The 19603-nt window shown below is 42.6% G+C and overlaps 1 protein-coding gene across 6 annotated transcripts in view; it reads left to right on the forward strand.

The window, feature by feature from the left end:
* LOC106804689 (mediator of DNA damage checkpoint protein 1-like) overlaps nucleotides 1-19602 on the forward strand; it is a 20948-nt gene extending 1346 nt beyond the window's left edge. Inside the window, exons 2-17 of one of the 6 annotated variants that reach the window (XM_014805970.1) lie at nucleotides 462-528; nucleotides 724-872; nucleotides 1381-1473; nucleotides 1739-1873; nucleotides 2575-2761; nucleotides 3142-3299; nucleotides 3687-5468; nucleotides 5847-6071; nucleotides 6830-9094; nucleotides 9188-9889; nucleotides 10401-10505; nucleotides 10885-11052; nucleotides 11349-11517; nucleotides 11721-11912; nucleotides 17838-17988; nucleotides 18485-19602. In XM_014805970.1, coding sequence (XP_014661456.1) covers nucleotides 462-528; nucleotides 724-872; nucleotides 1381-1473; nucleotides 1739-1873; nucleotides 2575-2761; nucleotides 3142-3299; nucleotides 3687-5468; nucleotides 5847-6071; nucleotides 6830-9094; nucleotides 9188-9889; nucleotides 10401-10505; nucleotides 10885-11052; nucleotides 11349-11517; nucleotides 11721-11912; nucleotides 17838-17988; nucleotides 18485-18569 — 6633 coding nt within the window. In that variant the 3' untranslated portion in view covers nucleotides 18570-19602. Of the gene's footprint in view, nucleotides 1-461; nucleotides 529-723; nucleotides 873-1380; nucleotides 1474-1738; nucleotides 1874-2574; nucleotides 2762-3141; nucleotides 3300-3686; nucleotides 5469-5846; nucleotides 6072-6829; nucleotides 9890-10400; nucleotides 10506-10884; nucleotides 11053-11348; nucleotides 11518-11720; nucleotides 11913-17837; nucleotides 17989-18484 lie in introns of all 6 variants that reach the window. The other 5 variants (XM_014805968.1, XM_014805967.1, XM_014805966.1 and 2 more) reach the window with 5 other exon arrangements.
* The last annotated feature ends 1 nt before the right edge of the window (nucleotide 19603 follows it).

Raw genomic sequence — 19603 nt, forward strand, 5'->3', positions numbered from 1 at the left:
TAATTGCACTTAAAAACCCAAAGAGACATAGTGCTCATATGATCAATTCTTTATACAACAAACTTGCTAGTCATGCTTTTTGTTAGATACAATAATGTAACCCAAACACATGATAGGTACGTGTCCTATCCTGTGTTTCAATAAGTGTCCAACCTATCCTGTGTTTGGGTTACATTATTGTATCTAGCTTTTTGCGTATATAATATTAATAATTAATAATAATATATCCTTGATAATGATGAGTTGATAGTTATCCAATTTTATGAATTCAGAATTTTATTGTAAAAGTATGCTATGTATTGTATATGATGGTTAATTGCCTAAATAAATAAATGAAAATAAAAATAACGTACAGTTGTCACTTTGACTGTGCCAGTGTCAGTGACTCACTATCACTGACTGTGCAGTGTAGACTGTAGTGTATGCTGTAAGTCGAATAATTTTTGCCAATTTACTTCCAGGTTGGAAACTTGATTGTTCATAAACACAAATCTGGCTTTGAGGCAACAGTTATACCCATATATGAAGGTACTATGATACTTTAATTAATGGGCACAGTTCTTGAGGCTTTTTAGGCAAGCGAAACATACTACAAATACAATACAAGCTAGATAGTGCATTGTGAAACCGTCTAGATCGCACAAACACGGTGTCGAGTTTGATCATTGACGATCCAACACTGGATCATTTGTGTGTAATTGCCGGTTTATTCGTGCTTTCCAGGCAAAAACGTCATAGGTCGTACTGCAGAAAAATGCGATGTGCACATTCCGGTAAAGCCACTGTCGAAACAACATGCATGCATCGAGATTCATGGCAGCTCCTGTGTGCTGTATGACATGGGCAGCCGAAACCGCACCAAGCGCCGCGATGTGAGTGAAAAATAGTCAAACCTGTAAATGAGAGGTATTCAATGGCAATGCTAAAAGTGTCTTTTATAGGCAGCTTTCCACTCTGTAAAAGTTTTCCAATTATGAAGGTTTGACTTTATATAATTTTGTGAGGCATTTCGAATGCTCCTACAGGATCTAGCATAATCTGATAATTGAGCACTTAGTAAATTAATACATTGAGCACTAGGTGCATGAAGAGCCACATACTATTTAGGAAATTCTGTAGGAATGTATAAAAGAATGCTTGGCAAATGGAAATCAAAAGGAATGACGAGGAAGTTGAAATAAATTTGCAGCGAGTTTGTAAACTCTCAGTCAGCCATATCAGACTTAGATATCAGTGATTTTTTGATCAAGCTAAAAAGAACTTCGTTTTCATTATATTATTTAACCATAACTGATCACATATCCTTTATTTGCTGTTGCATTATTTTACGGAATCTTTGTGTGCGGCTGACGCATTTTCCCATGTATTATTATTTTCCAGTTGTCGCTAGAGCCATGGGTACGCTATGAGCTGCAACATAATGACGGTTTGACCTTTGCCGATGTCACATCTCAATTCCAGCTGCTAAGCAAGGTTATTGTTTATAAGATGCTTTGTCTTCATGAGTATCATATTCATTGTTGCATGTTTCTAATGTTAAATGTCTTGATACATTGGAGAACCAGTTCACTATTTCATACTGTAATTGCGAGTTCATAATTCAATCACATTATCGGAATGTTAGTTCGAAATTCAGTGGTACTAGGCTTAGTTCACAATTCCATGCTGTTAAACTTGTTTTGTCGGGAAGTTAGAATCATTCTCTCTGGCATTGTCTTCCAAACCGATGCATTGTCAGGAGAGGATTCCATCTGGTAGCGAGTCAGAAACGGACTCAGAGTCTATGTTCAACATGCAACCACCAGGTGGCACCTCTGTTGCTTCTAAAGAACTCCAAGCATTAGATTCACAAGTCTATCTCCAGCCAACACAGGTAACAACACTAAATCTTTAACAGAGAAAGGGAGGTTGCACAGAAGAAAATCACTAGTAAAGCAAGCTGGCACAGGAAACCTTAAATACTTTTCATTAAATTCACTCGATGTGCCTCCTACTATAACATGGTTCGCACAGTCCTTGAAAAGTCCTTGAATTTGAGGGGAGTCATTGAAAAGTACTTGAATTTAGTAAATGTTGATTTTGTGTTTGAAAAGTGCTTGAATTTTTATGAAAATGTCCTTGAATTTTTAGAAAGAATCATTGCCTGTAATAAAAAGAAATTTTGTACCATCAATAATGTGCAAACCTCAATAAAAATTGCGTTAAATGAGCTTAAAAAGCTATAGACACGATAGACAGTTAAATGATGATCACAAATTACAGTAAGTCACTAAAATCAGTCATTAAATCAAGGTATGTTGTAGAAGTGACAGTGTTTAGAAGGGTTTATTAATGTGATCCAGGTAAGTTTCAGAGGTGACATGCAGTGATTAAGAATGGGGTTATTAAATTAATCCAGGTATGTTTTGTTCTGTGTATGAATTCTGATAAAATGTCCTTGAATTTCCAATAAAATGTTCTTGAAAAGTCCTTGAAAGGTCCTTGGAAAAAATTTCAGTCCTGTATGAACCATGTATAATAATGAGATTAAAATCATCTGATATCTTGCATATCTTTTTTCTCACTCTGATTTAGGCATATGCGTCTGATGGCACGGGGCCAATATCTGGTTCAGCAGGAAGCAGCATTGAGCAGAGAACAAGCGTAGATAAAGACGGGGCGACCTTTGTAGCGGACACGCCTTATCGGCAACCAGGGAATGTAGTCGTGCTGTCTGATAGTGATCCACGCTCTAACCTTCTCGCAAAACAGCTACACGATGGTACCCTTATTGTTACTATTTTTCTCTATATTTTGCTTCATATCTGGTGATTTTTGCTTTTTGTTATGAGTTGTGATGTATGATACACGTAATAGCAAGTAAACTAGTGGGTGTAAAGAGTAGTGATATGTCTAGCACTATTGTCAGCTGACAGAAGTAAGGCGTTAGTACTGAAAGCACATCGTAGCTGAAATGTGTTAATCCTGTATATATGGTGAAGATAATTTAAGTTCCAGCTTCCTCCATCTTGGTGCTTATGTGGTCATATTACGATGCGGCGGTGCTAAGCTGTATCATCTGATCACGTTGTGCAGCGAGCAGGGAATGGAAACTTGAAGACGATGTCCATAACATCGAGTTTACTTTCTTCTTTCGCACAGTATTCGAGCAACCGACGCAGGCGTTTCCCAGCATGGTGGAGGATTCGGATGTGGAGGCTGAGGAAAACGATCTGTCGATACTTGATGCTCCCACGAAGCTGTGTATCGGCGGCGACAGTGAGACCGACCACTCGCTGCTATTTGCCGCTGAAACGCAGGTGCGTTAGATGGCTGCGGTGGCACTGCTGGGGACAGTCAGAGCTTTCTACTCATACGTCCTTTCTCTTTCAGTCTCTCCCCTCCTCTCTCTCTCCTCTCTCGCTCTCTCTCTCTCTCTCTCTCTCGCTCTCTCACTCTCTCTCTTTCTTGCTCTTTCTCTCTGCCTCTTGTCTCTGTCTCTGTCCCTCTCTGTCTCTCTGTCCCTCTTTGTCTCTCTCTTTCTCTCTCACTTTGTCTCTGTCTCTATATCTCTCTCTGCCTCTCTCTATCTCTCCGTCTCTCATCTTAAAGCAACGGGCTAAGTATGTGACATAATGTGACATGGCAGTCGCAGACGTATCTATTGCGTGTGTAAACGGTTGACATCGCGGTTGCGTTACTTGCAGCGGCCGTGCGCGGAGAGTGCGAACGACGACGACAACGCGCGAGTTGCCGATTCTGATGAAGCCAGCAACGAGGAAGCATCGCCGCAGCTTCCCACCGCGCTGCGTGCGGAGAGCCCTCGCGAGCAAGTCGGCAAGGAGGCATCACGTTTCCACGGCAACCGGCGCGAAGATCAGCAGAACAGTGAGAGGACCAGCGAAGGTAACGATGACGCGGAGAACGTGGCGCCCACAGATCACGGCGACGCCATTGTCCCTCATGCGGAGAATATCGGGACGCAGCTGGAGGAAGAAGGAGCTGAGAGTGGCGGAGGCGAGGGCACAGCGGAGAGAGGAGAGGTCGCGGAGAACGAAGGAGGGGTGGACGTGGACGTGACGCTCGTGCCGGGAGAGACGGATGCCAACACAGCTGCGGCTTCGACGGAGAGCGTGAGTCGTAAACAAGATCAGGAGGAATACAAGGATGGAAAGAGGAGCGCTGATGAAACGATCACCGCTGAGGGAAACGAAGGGAAGCCGATGGATTCAATGGGAGAGAAGGGACCAGGAAATGACGTTGCAGCTGTTGTGCAGATGCAAGCGGCTAGGGGAGAGAGAGGCGAGCGTGAAATTGTCGGCGCCCACGACGTGCAAACTAGCGAAAGCCGTGCTGACGGTGGTGACACCTGTAGGCAGCAGCCGCAAGCTGGTCTTGTTGCGACAAGTGGAGTGGTTACCTCTGCGGATATTAGTGTTGAGATGCAGCATGCTCCTGTAAGCTTCCCCGATACAACTGGACTCGAAGCTACTTGTGCAGAGAATGTTGGTGATGGGGATGCCATCCCTGAGGCAGATAACCCCGCCCATGATTTTGTTATAGCTGAGACTCAGGATTTTGGCAATGGAGTCCTTGTAGTTGAGACTCAGGATTTTGGCAATGGAGACCTTGTAGTTGAGACTCAGGATTTTGGCAATGGAGACCTTGTAGTTGAGACTCAGGATTTTGGCAATGGAGACCTTGTAGTTGAGACTCAGGATTTTGGCAATGGACACGTTGTAGTTGAGACTCAAGATTTTGGCAATGGAGACCTTGTAGTTGAGACTCAGATGTTCAAAGAAGATGCAGATAATATCACGAAAGCAAACGCCACCCAAGAGGGCAGCACTGTAGAAGCAACTGCAGAGGTAGAAGACAAGCAATCATCGATCGCCGAGACTGGTGCAACGAGTGCTGACGTTGTGACTGAGACTGGCGCTGCGACTGATAGCATCGTGGTTGAGAAGGGTGCTGCGACTGCTGGCACCGTGGTTGAGAAGGGCGCTGCGACTGCTGGCACCATGGTTGAGACAGGCGCTGCGACTGCTGGCACCGTGGTTGAGACAGACGCTGCGACTGCTGGCACCCTGGTTGAGACAGACGCTGCGACTGATAGCACCGTGGTTGAGACAGGCGCTGCGACCGCTGGCACCGTGGTTGAGACGGGCGCCTCGACCGCTGGCACCATGGTTGAGACGGGCGCCGCGACTGCTGACACTATGTGCGATGACAGCAGTGATGATGATGACGTCTCCATGCTTCCTCCTCTGGCGAACATCATCGGTAACAGGAGAGGTCCCGTGGAATCTGCCAGGCGGGATGATGTCAAACAGGAAGCGCCCAGAAGACAAAACGAGGAGAAACGGGAAGGGGAACTTCCAGCCGACCGGGAGGAGGAGGAGGAGCAGGAAGAGGAGGATGAGGGTCATGATCTAGCAACACAGGCTTACAGCACAGAAAATGATAGCGATGAGACAGACGAGGAAAGGGTGAGATTCCATCCATGGTCAATATCTGCAGTTTGCATGCAAAACTGCATGGAATCGTTTGTATAGCTGATTAGGCTCGAGCTTCTAAAATATTTTAAATATGTTATTAATATTTTGCAACTGAAAATAAAATAAAATAAAATAATTAATAATTATAAAACTAGTTAAATATGATGAAATATTAATACTATTTTTTATATATATGTTAATATTAAAAATATGAAATTATTGCTTACTGATAAATGAGCAAATGAGTTAGTTGAGTAAATGCATAAGGGGAAAATATCATGTTTCGGGTGTAGGTCGAGGGATATTTAGATAAGTGTGAGTGAACGAGGGTTTTCCTGATTGCTGACTACTGCACATGTTTTTCTATAGGTTGCAGATGATTCTAGCCTCCCTAAACGACAGGAGCTTGACGTGACTAAGGAGACTTTTGCTGTTCCTCGTGAGCCTGTCTCCATTGAGACACAGGCGTACGGTGCTGCTACCGGTGACACTGAGACACAAGCGTACGGGGCTGCCACCGGTGACACTGAGACACAAGCGTATGGTGCTGCCACCGGTGACACTGAGACACAAGCATACGGATTTGACACCGAGGTAGGTCCAAGTATAAACATTATCTTAGACAATTATTTGCAACTGCACGTGGATAATCACTAATAGTATAACAGGTTTACTAGTACTAGCTACAACAATTGTGTGGTGTGGACTAGTGAAATTTAGCAGTACTATCCCAGTTGTAACAGTGACATGCTTATTGTTTATCGGATTCCAGGTGGAAAGTACAGGTGGCATTATTCAGTGAGCAATAAGGAGGGTTTGTTATTCCAGGTTTATTCTAAGGTTCCCCCACAAATGGTAGACATGAAATTTTAAATTACAGAGAGATGCTTGAGAACAGTGGGATGCCGGTGTGAATACAGGGTTTGCATGAGTTTTTAAAAGTCTTGGAATTTTAAAATGCCATTTGTCAGATCTGGGAAATCCTGGAAAATAGGGTAGAAATTCTGTTTGGTCTTACAATATCTGTGAAAATTAACTTATGTTTATTTGGTCGTTGGTCTTGAGTAGAGAGACAAGAAATCTTTGCTTCATGCAAGTTTGTTCACTGATCATTGCTTGGATGATACTACTACTAGGCATGAAGATTGTATTTGGCTAAGAACATTTTTAGAAAATGAACCTTATAATTCCCGGAAACTGAAATAGGTTGAAAAAACTCGAAATGCTTTGCAATTAGGTGTACACACCCTGGAATAAATCGCTGCTCCCCACTTTTCTCGGACATTGCCGATTGACACTGGGACGTCCTAGATATCCTACAACTCGTTAACTTGACTTCCGGTGTCTTACAGGTGGTGGAGGACAGTTGTCATGACAAGAGCTCATCCGACGAGACGCTGGTGATGTTGGCTCTCCCGGGGCTTCACACAATCACCAGAATGCGCGCAGCGATCTGCCCACCAGGGGACGCCACCAGTCGCGTTGGCACTTTTGCCAGCAGGGAAGCCATCGCCGCTAACGACGGGCAGACGCGACAAAGCGATCGAGCGGGCGTGGGAGAGGAACTCCGCGATGACTCGGGGAAGAAGGGTGAGGGAAGGCTCCTCCGTCACGCAGCGGAGGAGGTTAGCCAGGAAGTGGCGGTGAGGAAGTCGACTCGAACGCGGCGTGAGACGGTGGCTGCGAAGGCATGGCGCGCATCGACCCCCAAGCCGGCCGGTCGAGGGCGGCGCGCCGCTGTGCCAAGCCTCACATCGGATGTCAGCAACATGGAAGAGCAGCCCAACGCTGGGGAGGAACTGAGTAGGGAAGTTGGCGTAGTGACGGAGACCAAGGACAACCGTGAGGTAGTGGTGCTGGAAAGGGCTGACCCAAAGATCGAGCAAAAGAAAGAAGAGCATGTGGAAGAACCTCAACAACAGACGGAAGTGAGTGACCAACCAGACAGGAGCTCACAGGGAGGAACCACCGACAAATGGGAAGAGGATGGCACACATATCGCGAGTACGAGGGGGAGGGAGGCAACAGAGAGCAAAGCAGGGGACGTCGCGGGGAAGGTCAGAGAAGGAGAGGCATCAGAGAGTCGGGAGCACATTCCTAAAAGGAAGACAAGGGGAAGGAAGGCTGCAGAGAGCCAAGAGGAGGAGGGTGAGAAAATTGATATTAGTTCATCAAGCAGCCAAGAGAGCTTATTACATACAGTGAAAGCAGTAAAGGCATTGCATAATCAGGATGAGACTCCAGCAAGGACAAGACAAGGGAGGAAAGTGTCAGAGACCAGAGACGAGGCCCCAGCACGGAGAACAAGAAGGAGCAGTGTTGCAGAGAATCAAGAAGTGGTTCCAGCACAGAGAACAAGATGGAGCAATGTTGCAGAGAGTCAAGAAGAGGTCCCAGCACGGAGAACAAGACGTAGCAATGTTGCAGAGAGTCAAGAAGAGGTCCCAGCGCGGATGAAAAGAGGAAGGAAGACTTCAGAGAGTCGGGAAGAGGTCCCAACAAAGAGGGTGAAAGGTGAAAAGGTTACAGAGAGACAGGAAGAAGTCCCTGCTAGGGACAGAAGAGGAAGAAAAGCTGTGGCGAATCAAGAGGAAGGGTTACCCATCACCGTGGAAGAATCGGAGACAGCACAGGGTGAGGAGCCGATCCCTGCTAAGAGGACCAGAGGACGTAAAGTTTCCGAAAGCAACGAGGAAAGTTCCCCATCAGTAACGGACATGGCAGGTATTCAGATGGAGGGGTCAACGAGGAGGAAGCGAGGGAGGAAGACTGCAGATAGTCAGCTGGAAGGCCCAACAAGAGCGACGCGAGGTAGGCAAGCTTCCGAGAGTCTGGACGAGGGTTCGCCTATTTGCGTGAAAGAAACGCATGAATTAGCTGCTCAGGAGGAATCACAAGTAAGAACGACGCGAGGAAGAGAGGCTCAGGAGGAATCGCAAGTAAGAACGATGCGAGGTAGCGAGGCTACGGTGAAAACCCCCGAGGTAGGGTCCCCGAAAAAGGCGACGTTCGAGCAGGCTTCCGATAGTGACGACAAACCTCGGCCAAGCAGAACGAGAGGTGGTGGTAAACATACGTCTGCGGCGGTGTCGCTGCGCGCGAGGAGAGGAAGACGGAATTCCGAGACGCCACGGGAGCACAACACGAGCGAGGCGCGCGAAGTAAACTCGCTGGCAGTCGAGACGAGCGAGGCGGAGAGTCAGGAGAGTGGGTCGGAGCGTGCGAGCAGAGGAAGGAGGACGCTAGAGAGCAGGGAGGCGATCACAGGCAGACCAACGAGCGAGGCGGAGAGTCAGGAGTCGTCACGTGCGAGCAGAGGAAGGAGGACGCTAGAGAGCAGGGAGGCGATTGCAGGCAGACCAACGAGCGAGGCTGAGAGTCAGGAGAGCGGGTCGTCACATGCGAGCAGAGGAAGGAGGACGCTAGAGAGCAGGGAGGTGATCGCAGGCAGACCAACGAGCGAGGCGGAGAGTCAGGAGTCGTCACGTGCGAGCAGAGGAAGTAGGACTCTAGAGACCAGGGAGGTCATCGCAGGCAGACCAACGAGCGAGGCGGAGAGTCAGGAGAGCGGGTCGGCGCGTGCGAGCAGAGGAAGGAGGACTCTAGAGAGCAGGGAGGCGATCGCAGGCAGACCAACGAGCGAGGCGGAGAGTCAGGAGAGCGGGTCGGAGCGTGCGAGCAGAGGAAGGAGGACTCTAGAGAGCAGGGAGGTCATCGCAGGCAGACCAACGAGCGGGGGAAGAAACGCGTCTGTTATTAAGGAGGAGGAGAGTCAGTCTAGCGAAGCCCGTTTGAGTGAAGCCACTGACAGCCAGGCTAGTGTGCTCTCACGCGTGACCAGAGGCAGGAAGACTACCGCTAGCCAACCAGACGTCCCATTCGGCAAACCGAGGGGAAGAAAAGCAGCCAGCACCCTGAAGGCAGTTCAGCTAGGACGTATCCAGGCGGAGGCGTCCGGAGCAATCGAAGCGAGCGTCGCACAGGCGGGTGCGTCCCACGGGGACTTGGAGCAGCCCGAGGGTAGGGGGCGCAAGCGTACCATAGCCGCGCGAGTCGACGACGCAGCAACGGCTGGCGGCGCTAAGCGACAACGGCGGCTCACCGACGCCACGCAGCATCCTGCGCAGGAGGAGGTTGAGGGGAAGCCGGGCCGGGAGACCGATCCCGGTACGACCACGGAAACCCTCAGCTCTTCTAGGAGGAATCGTTCGCCTGCGAGGCGAGGCCGTGCTGCCGCTCCCAGCCGGGCGGACGAGAGCACCATGTTGCGCGAGGGCGCCATTCCCGCGCCATCGGGAGGAGCAGCCACGACTCGCCGAGCGTCGGGGAAAGCCGAGAACCCTGCTGAGCTCGAGGATGCAGGCAGCTCCTCGCAGGAATCCAGGAAGAGAGGAAAACCAACGAAGAGTCAGGTAAAGAACTTACGTTGAGTAACGGGTTAGATGTTCACGCACTAGCAACGTTAACTGACCTATCCATCTCGATTCACATGAGTAACCACGCTCTCCCTTGATATTATTACTAAGTTGGTCAAACCAAACCGGTTTGCAGTTTCTCAACCATGCGCCCAATATTGTCGCCTTTGTGGTACTTTATTGCCAAGCATTGTCTATTAGCACCTCCAATCCCATCAAAGATCGGTTAGAGTTACCTGCTCATGCCCGGTGGATAGGTCAGTAGGTTAAAGTGTTAGAGCATAAGTTGTCATGTAAATTTTGGTTTCACCTGTGCACTACTTAGGCTGATTTTGAGTGACTGGTTTTGAAGTATGTAATGGGATGAAAATCGACAATAGGTATAAAATAATAGGCAGTAGTAGAAACGGCGCCTCTCATGTTAGGATGGTTTGTGATTGGCTTGTAGTTGATGCCTCAGTCAACAGCTGTGTGTGGCAGCCTGTATGTGTATCTCATTCATTTATAGTTTGAATCTGAGCAGCTGCAGCAGCAAGACAGTGCAAGCAGAGTGGAAGAAGAAGGAGAACGAGAGACAGAGCAGAGCAGTCATGGCAGTACAACTGCTGGACAGGTGATGCATGGCGCGAAATATCCGAACATTCTTGTGGAAGTGCAATCAGGGGTGAATAATAACAAATTGTCATTGACATTGGTTGTATCAATAAAGACCAGTGATGCTTCAGATGGTTTCTATTCACCATGCTCTTACTTCTTCTCTACATCTACCCACTCTCCCTCACTTTCTCTATCTCTCTCTCTCTCTCTATTTTGCTCTCTCTTTTATGTAACTTCATTAAAGACTAGGTCTCGAATCAACTGGGAATCACTTAGAATCAATGCAGATGATAGGTCTCTCTCGTTAGTTGGAACCTTGTAAACACCGCTCAATTAATGTATTCCCGCGTCAATGACTTTCGTTAAGGTTACATTTTATTAACATGTTGACACAGGAGGTGAAGCGCAGCTCTCGGCGGTCAACTCGTGCGGATAGACTGTCACTAGACAGCCCATCTGCTAGGCGGGGCAATGCGTCGTCGCCATCGCTGCGCCGGTCTACGCTGCATCAGGAGAAGCCCCGAGTGCTGTTCACCGGAATCGTCGTTGCGAGACTTGAGAAGGTCAGTGAAGGTCGCGATGGAAGCAGAAGAGTTTGCAGCCAGTCATTGTTAGATCAGTTTGCACACAGGTCGCAGGGGGAGGGGGGCAATGAATGACTTGCCTCGTATGTACACGCATGCACCTACGCAAGCACTCGTGCGCGCACACACACACACACATACACACACACACACACACACACACACACACACACACACACACACACACACACACACACATACACATACACACACACACAGTCCAGTCTCGGTCGTGATGTGTGTACACGAACTGACTCTCTCTGTGTTACTGCCAGGTTGTGAAGCATCTAGGAGGGGAGGTTGTTGATACCATCAATGACTGCACACACCTCGTCACCGACAAAGTGAGACGCACATCAAAGTTCCTCTGCCAAGCTGCCAGAGGGCGTCCGATCGTGAACCGCAAGTGGTTAGAGAACAGCAACAGTGCTGGCATGTTTCTTGGTGAGTGTAGGTACCTTCACTGCGGGACCCCAGTTATATCTGCGAATCATTCCTCATTTCAGCCGACTAAAAAAATAATTGGATAGCGTGGTTGGTTGTTAGTTTAGTTATAAAGCTGTACTTTCTGGGAATTTGGGCAATAACTGAAGATATTCTGTATATGGTTTACGCGTTTGTATGCATGTGTTCTTACTTCCGCTCAGACCACACCCCTCACCTTGTGAAGGATTCCCAGGCAGAGAAGAAGTTCAAGTTTAACTTGGCTAGAACGCTCTCAGCGGCAGCAGACAGGGGCCTGTTTACTGGCTATAACATTCACGTGACCCCTGGTGTCGTACCGACGCCCGACCAAATGGGCGAGATTATAGAGTGTGCCGGTGGCATATACCTACATGGTAAGACCGGCTTTACTGAAAAAGCTTGTAAATCTATTATTATATTTATTATGTTCCTGATCTGTATACTCATTGTGTAGTTGTTCATAGGTCTGTATACTCATTGTGTAGTTGTTCATATCATATCTGTATACTCATTGTGTAGTTGTTCATATCATATTGTATAGCTCCATTGTGTATTGTTCTATCATTCTGTATACTGCATTGTGTGTTGTTCATATCATCTCTGTGATATCTCATTCGTGTGTTGTTCATTATCATATCCTGTATTACTCATTGTGTTAGTTGTTCATGATGCATATCTGTATACTCATTGTGTATGTCATATCTACGTATATCATTGTATTTAATATCATATGTGTATATCATATGTGTAGTTGTTCATATATATTGTATATCATTGTGTAGTTGTTAATATCATATCTGTATACCATTGTGTAGTTTGTTGCATATCATATCTAGTATACTCATTGTGTAGTTGTTAAATCATTCTGTATATCTCATTGTGTAAGTTTTATATCATATCGTATACTATTGTGTAGTTGTTCATGCATCATATGTGTATACTCATTGTGTAGTTGTTCATATCGCATATCTGTATACTCATTGTGTAGTTGTTAATATCATAAATATTATACTCCATTGTGTAGTTGTTTCATATCATATTGTATTACTCATTGTGTAGTTGTTCATATCATATCTGTATATCATTGGTGGTGCCTTGTTCATCTCATATCTGTATAATCATTGTTAGTTGTTATCATCAGTCTGATACTCATTGTGTAGTTGTTAACTCGTAATCTTGTTAGTTTTCATCATTTCGTATACTCATTGTGTAAGTTGTTAATAATCTTGTATACTGCATTGTGTAGTTGTTCTCAATACTATTGTATACTCTTTGTGAGTTGTTCCATAGGTCTGTTAACTCATTGTGTAGTTGTTATATGAGGTTGTATACTCATTGTGTAGTTTGTTGCATATCAGTATCTGTATACTCATATGTGTAGTTGTTCATATCATTTTGTATACTCAATTGGTAGTTGTTCATATCTTATCTGTAATACTCATTGTGTAGTTGTCATATCTAATATCTGTATACCATTGTGTATTTATGCTTCAGATCATTATCATGTATACTCTATTGTGTAGTTGTTCATAGGTCATTGTATACTCATTGTTGTAGTTTGTTCGATCATCTAATCTCGTATACTGCATTGTGTGTTGTTCATATATATCTGTATCTGCATCTGTGTTAGTTGTTCATATCATATCTATTATACTCATTGTGTTAGTTGTTATATCATATCTGGTATACTCATTGGTGTAGGTTGTTCATGATCATATCTGTTAGCTCATTGTGTAGTGTGTTGCATATCATATCTTGTATACTCATTGTGGTAGTTGTTCATATCATATCTGTATTACTCATTGTGGTAGTCTTGTTCATATATAATGCTGTATACTCATTGTGTAGTTTGTTCGATAATCATATCTGTATACTCATATGTGTAGTTTGTTCATATCATATCTGTATATGGCATTGTGTAGTTGTTCATATCATATCTGTATACTCAATTGTGTAGTTGTTCCAGAATATATCGTATAACTCATGTGTGTAGTTGTTCATATCATATCTGTATATCATTGTGTAGTTGTTCATATCATATCTGTATACTGCATTGTGAGTTGTTAATGATCATATCTGTATACTGCATTGGTAGTTGTTCATAATAATATTCTGTATACTCATTGATAGTGTGTTCATATATAATCATGGTATACTCATTGTGGTAGATTGTTCATATCACTATCTTGTATACTCATTGTGTAGTTGTTCATATCATATATGTTATACTCATTGTGTAGTTGTTCATATATGATGCTGTATACTCCATTGGTGTAGTTGTTACATTAGGATCTGTAATACTCATTGTGTAGTTGTTCATGATCATATGCTGTATTACCTATTGTGTAGTGATTCATATCATATTGTATACTCAATTGTGTAGTTTGCTTCATATCATATCTGTATATCTCATTGTGTAGTTGTTCATATCATTATCTGTATACTCATTGTGTAGTTGTCATGATCATAATCTGTATACTCTTGTGTTAGTTGTTCATATCATATCTGTAATACTCATTGTGTAGTTTGTTCATATCATATTGTATATCATTGTGTAGTTGTTTATTCATATCTGTATACTCATTGTGTAGTTGTTCATATCATATCTGTATACTCATTGTGTAGTTGTTCATATCATATCTGTATACTCATTGTGTAGTTGTTCATATCATATCTGTATACTCATTGTGTAGTTGTTCATATCATATCTGTATACTCATTGTGTAGTTGTTCATATCATATCTGTATACTCATTGTGTAGTTGTTCATAGGTCTGTATACTCATTGTGTAGTTTGTTATATAATCATATCTGTATACTCATTGTGTAGTTGTTCATATGATAGCTGTATACTCATTGTGTAGTTGTTCAATATCATATGCTGTATATACTCATTGTGTAGTTGTCATATATCATATCTGTATAGCTGCATTTGTGTAGTTTGTTGCATATATCTGTATACTCATTGTGTAGTTTTTCATATCATTATCTGTAATACTCATTGTGTAGTTGTTCGATTCATCATATGTATACTGCATTGTGTAGCAGTTGTTCATATCATAATCTGATATCTCATTGTGTATAGTTGTTCATAGGATCATTGTATACCTCATTGTGTAGGTTGTTCATGATCCATATCTGTCATACTCATGTGTGTAGTTGTTGCATATATTCCTGATTCCGATTTGTTGCAATCAATGTATACTATTGTGTAGTTGTTCATATTGTCTGTATACTGAATTGTGTCGTTTGTCATATGCATCATATCCGTATGCTCATTGTGTAGTTGTTTCATTCTATTGTTAACTCATTGTGTAGTTGTTCATATCATATCTGTGTAGCTCTTGTGTAGTTGGTTCATAATCAATCTGTATTACTCATTTGTGTAGTTGTTCATGATCATTGATGCTGTATAGCTCCTTGTGTAGTTGTTCATAGGTCTGTATACTCATTGTGTAGTTGTTCATACTGCATATCTGTATACTATTGTGTTAGTTGTTCACAATTCATATGTGTTATATCATTTTGTAGTTGTTCATAGGTCTGTATACTCAATTGTGTAGTTGTTCATCATCATCTTGTATACTCATTGTGTAGGATTGTTCATATCATACTGTATACTCAATGTGTAGTTGTTCATTCATATCTGTATACTCATTGTGTAGTTGTTATATCATATCTGTATACTCTTGTGTAAGTTTGTTCATATCAAATATTGTATACTCATTGTGAGTTGTTTCTCAGGTCTGTATATGCATTGTGTGTTGTTCATAATATATGTATACTCACGCTGTGTACTTGTTCATATCATATCTATATACTCAGTTGTGTAGGTTGTAATATGCAATATTGTATACTTCATTGTGTAGTTGTTCATATCATATCTGTATACTCATTGTGTAGGTTGTTCATATCATATCTTGATCTCATTGTGTAGTTGTTCATATCATATATGTATACTCATTGTGTAGTTGTTCGTATATATTGTATACCCTCATTGTGTAGATTGTTCATAGGTCTGTATACTTCACTTGTGTAGTTGTTCATATATCATTTGTAAACTCTTGTGTAGTTTGTTCATGATCTATCTGCATATACTCATTGTGTAGTTGTTCATAATCATATCTGTAACTCATTGTGTGTTGTTGCATATCATATCTGTTATACCATTGTGTCGTTGTTCGTAATCATATTGTATTACTGCATTGTGTCGATTGTTCATGAGGCTGTATACTATTGTGTATTGTTCATTATCAGTATCTGTAATACATCATTGTGTAGGTTGTTTCATATTATATCTGTATACTCATTGTGTAGTTGTTACGTATATATGCTGTTCTCATTTGGGTGGTTGTTCATAGGTCTGATACTATTGTGTAGTTGTTCATATATATCTTGTATACTCAATTGTGGTATGTTGTTATATCATATCTGTTATACTCATATGTGTAGTTGTCATATACATAATCTGGCTTACTCATTGTGTAGTTGTTCATATCATTATCTGTATACTCATTGGTGTATGTTCATTCATGATCTGTATACTTCATTGTGTAGTTGGTTCATATGGTCTGTATACTCATTGTGGTAGTTGTTCAATATACTCTGTATACTGCATTGTGGTAGTTGTCATATCGAATATCTGTATACTCCATTGTGCTAGTTGTTCAATCATATTGATCTCATTGTGGTAGTTGTTCATATCATATCGCTGTATACTCATTGTGTAGGTTTGTTCATGATATATCTTGTATACTCATTGTGGGTAGTTTGTTTTGCATGATCATATCTGTATATCATATGTGTAGTTGTTATATATATCTGTGTACTCATTTGTTGTAGTTGTTATATCATTATCTGTATACCTCATTGTGTAGTTGTTTATATATTGTAATACTCATTGTGTAGTTGTTCATGAGGTCCTGTATCAGGCCTAAAAATTACTTTTTTTTTTAGCGAGAGCTCTTTTTTGATTTTGTAATGAAAGAAAGAAGCTCTCGTAATTTTTTTACTGGGGAGCTATTTAGCTTGGCCAGAGCTACTTTTTCGATAGGCATGATTTTGTTAAAATTATTTTTATAATTTTGATGCACTGCTCTAATATCATTCATGCGCTTCAGGCGTACGGATCAGCACCAGTATCAGACATAGTGGTTTTAAGATCGGCAACCATTACATTTCGTAGATTTTTTTTTTATCTCAGTTCATCTCGAGCTAAGAAACCAATGCACATTCTTATTCAATTTCATTCACACAGACGACATCACTAACAGTACACATAGTCAGGTAACATGACAAAAGAACAGGAAATCAGATTATACTCATGGTAATGATGGTATGGTTTATTTTCAAGTTTTTTTTTTACTTCATTTCTTTTCATTTTAACTTCTTTTGTTACATCGACTAGAGCAAGTTCAGAACTTACAGAGTCGAGTTCTTAGTTACTTTGAGTATTGTTAAAAGACTTGTACTGGCTCTCTAGGAATGGCGGGAGTTTCTGGGAAGGTTTAATTTCGTATTTTCTCTCCCCGTCGCACGGTATCCCGACGCATTAGTCAATGCTGCCTGACAACCGCAAAGTTACAAGTGCCTAGAATCTTTTAAGTATATAGAGTTTGCTTGCTATCTAGATATCTAACTGAGATAAAATAGTTACTTTCTACCAATCAGTGACGGAATTCAGTAACAGTTCTTTGGTTACGCGCGTGTCTGGTGTCACTGGTCGTGCCCCACTCCCAGATATTTAACGCCCTGGCGATATAAAAACTATGTTAATGCCCGCAAAAACTTGTGGGCTGGGCTCCGGGTCGGAATAATTTCTAACTGCTGCCGGCGGCAGCGGGAGCGATTTTTTCTGGGTATCTTCCAAGAATTTTCGCTCTCGTAATTGTTGTTAGCAGAGCCGCTTTGAAAGCTGACGGGAGGAAACTGCTTGCCGTCCGTGGTATTTTTTTTGCTGGTCGTACTCATGTGTGTAGTTGTTCATTGATCATATCTGTATACTATTGTGTAGTTTGTTTCATATCATATCTTGTATGCTGAATTGTGTAGTTGTTCATATTCATTCTGTATACTCATTGTGTAGTTGTTCATAGGTCTTATACTCATGTGTAGTTGTTCATATCATTCTGTATACTCATTGTGTAGTTGTTCATATCATATCTGTATACTCATTGTGTAGTTGTTCATATCATATCTGTATACTCATTGTGTAGTTGTTCATATCATATCTGTATACTCATTGTGTAGTTGTTCATATCAGTGTGTTAGTTAGTAGCTGCATGTAATGATCTGTTTCAGATATGCCCAGGACTGGCCATGAGAAGACTCTGGTAGTATCCTGTGAGGATGACAGAGGGCACTGCGAGACTGCACTAAATAACGACATTCCCGTTGTTGGAGCAGAGTTCATCTTATCGGGAATTCTCCAGTATGAAGTCGACATCACGAGATATCCTTTTACGCTGCCAAACTAACCATGACCGTGACTATGTCTGAGATTGTGACTATGAGTATGACATAGTCACAATCTCAGACATAGTCATGGTATGTTTCAGGTTGTGACTGTGTCGGACATTGTGACCGTGTCTGAGATTGTGACTGTGTTTGAGATTGTGACTGTGTCCTTCATTGTGACTGTGTCTGAGATTGTGACTCTATCCTTCATTGTGACTGTGTCTGAGATTGTGACTGTATGCTGGATCCTGACTGTGCCCGAGATTGAGTGTGTGACACCACGACTGCTTGAGACTGTGACCATGTTATAAATAATCAGTGCTATGATATTTTCTGAAATGTGCACATTATGTTTCCATGTGTATTGGGAAGTTCTACCATATGTTTGAACTGCAGCATTCTATACAAGTAGGTATGTAAAATTTATGTAAAATTAAAATTTACATGGTATGGTCAGACATGAACAGCTATGCACCTTAACAGCAGTGCACCTTTTCGTTGTTCAATGAAGCATCTACCAGAGAGAAACTCCCCAGAGGCAGGGTTTCCCAGGCTCGTAGCAAGAGCAGAAAGTAAGGTCGCTGTGGAGGCCACAAGGTCATGGAGGTCAACTGGCAGTTTTTATTCTGTAGAATGCTGACATGAAACCTTCGGTGTGCATGAACTTATTTTATGTAAGAGTATATTTTAGGGTCTTTTCGATAAACCAGTGTTGATGGGTTCATTGGATGCTGCACAAGGCCGCCAGCCAAGATGCTGTTGGAGCCGAAGATCACGTGTGATTTTCATCTCTCCTTGAGTTAGGTGCACGTCTACAGGGTATCTGCACTAGATGAGAGGATGGCTTCCCGGTGTTGACATCGGAAATTTACCTGTCTTGCCATTTCATTTATGAAAATGACATTTTTTATGACATATACACTTGTTTGTTTACTTATATATAGCTTAGTCAAGTGCTATGTTTAATTACATTTAGTAAGCGTACAGCACTTGGCAAGCGTGAGCATTATGTTACCGACATCTCTCTGTCCAACGTCATAATCTAACAAATTAGTCACAATGCACTGTTCGGCGGCAGGCCAGTGTTAGTGATAGAGAGTCAGCTGAGGTAGCTTACTCCGCACTCTTTCCTTATAGTTAACAAGCAACAGCAGTTGTGGTAAGCTGCAGAAGCAGGTGGACTAAATAGAATAAAAGCCATGCATTATTCATAATCACGTATATTCCTTTATTCGTAGACCTTCAATTGTTTAGTGTCAGTGAAATCGTGTCAAATATCAGAACGCTGTCATAAGTATTCATAGTGTAGATTATAATTTTATACTAAGAGAGGACTTTATTTTCCTTACGTTAGCTTGAATTGGAAACCATTAATGGCACATAATGTGTATAGTTGAATGTTTAGTAACGAAGAATGTAACAAGTCTTTTAGAAAGGATATTGTTTTCCTGTCAATTCTCTGTACAAATGTACATCTGTATAGGAATGCATCATGCTGCTTTAGTTTTGCATAATCGGGTAACGTCAATAAAAATATTGATTGATACCCATTACGTGTATATTCCAAGAAAATGGAAGTAAAATTAGATGAAATAAATTTTTCAGAAGAC

This window comes from Priapulus caudatus, unplaced genomic scaffold (genome assembly GCF_000485595.1).
Source record: "Priapulus caudatus unplaced genomic scaffold, Priapulus_caudatus-5.0.1 Scaffold83, whole genome shotgun sequence".
In the NCBI taxonomy this organism is placed as follows: Eukaryota; Metazoa; Priapulida; class Priapulimorpha; order Priapulimorphida; family Priapulidae; genus Priapulus; species Priapulus caudatus.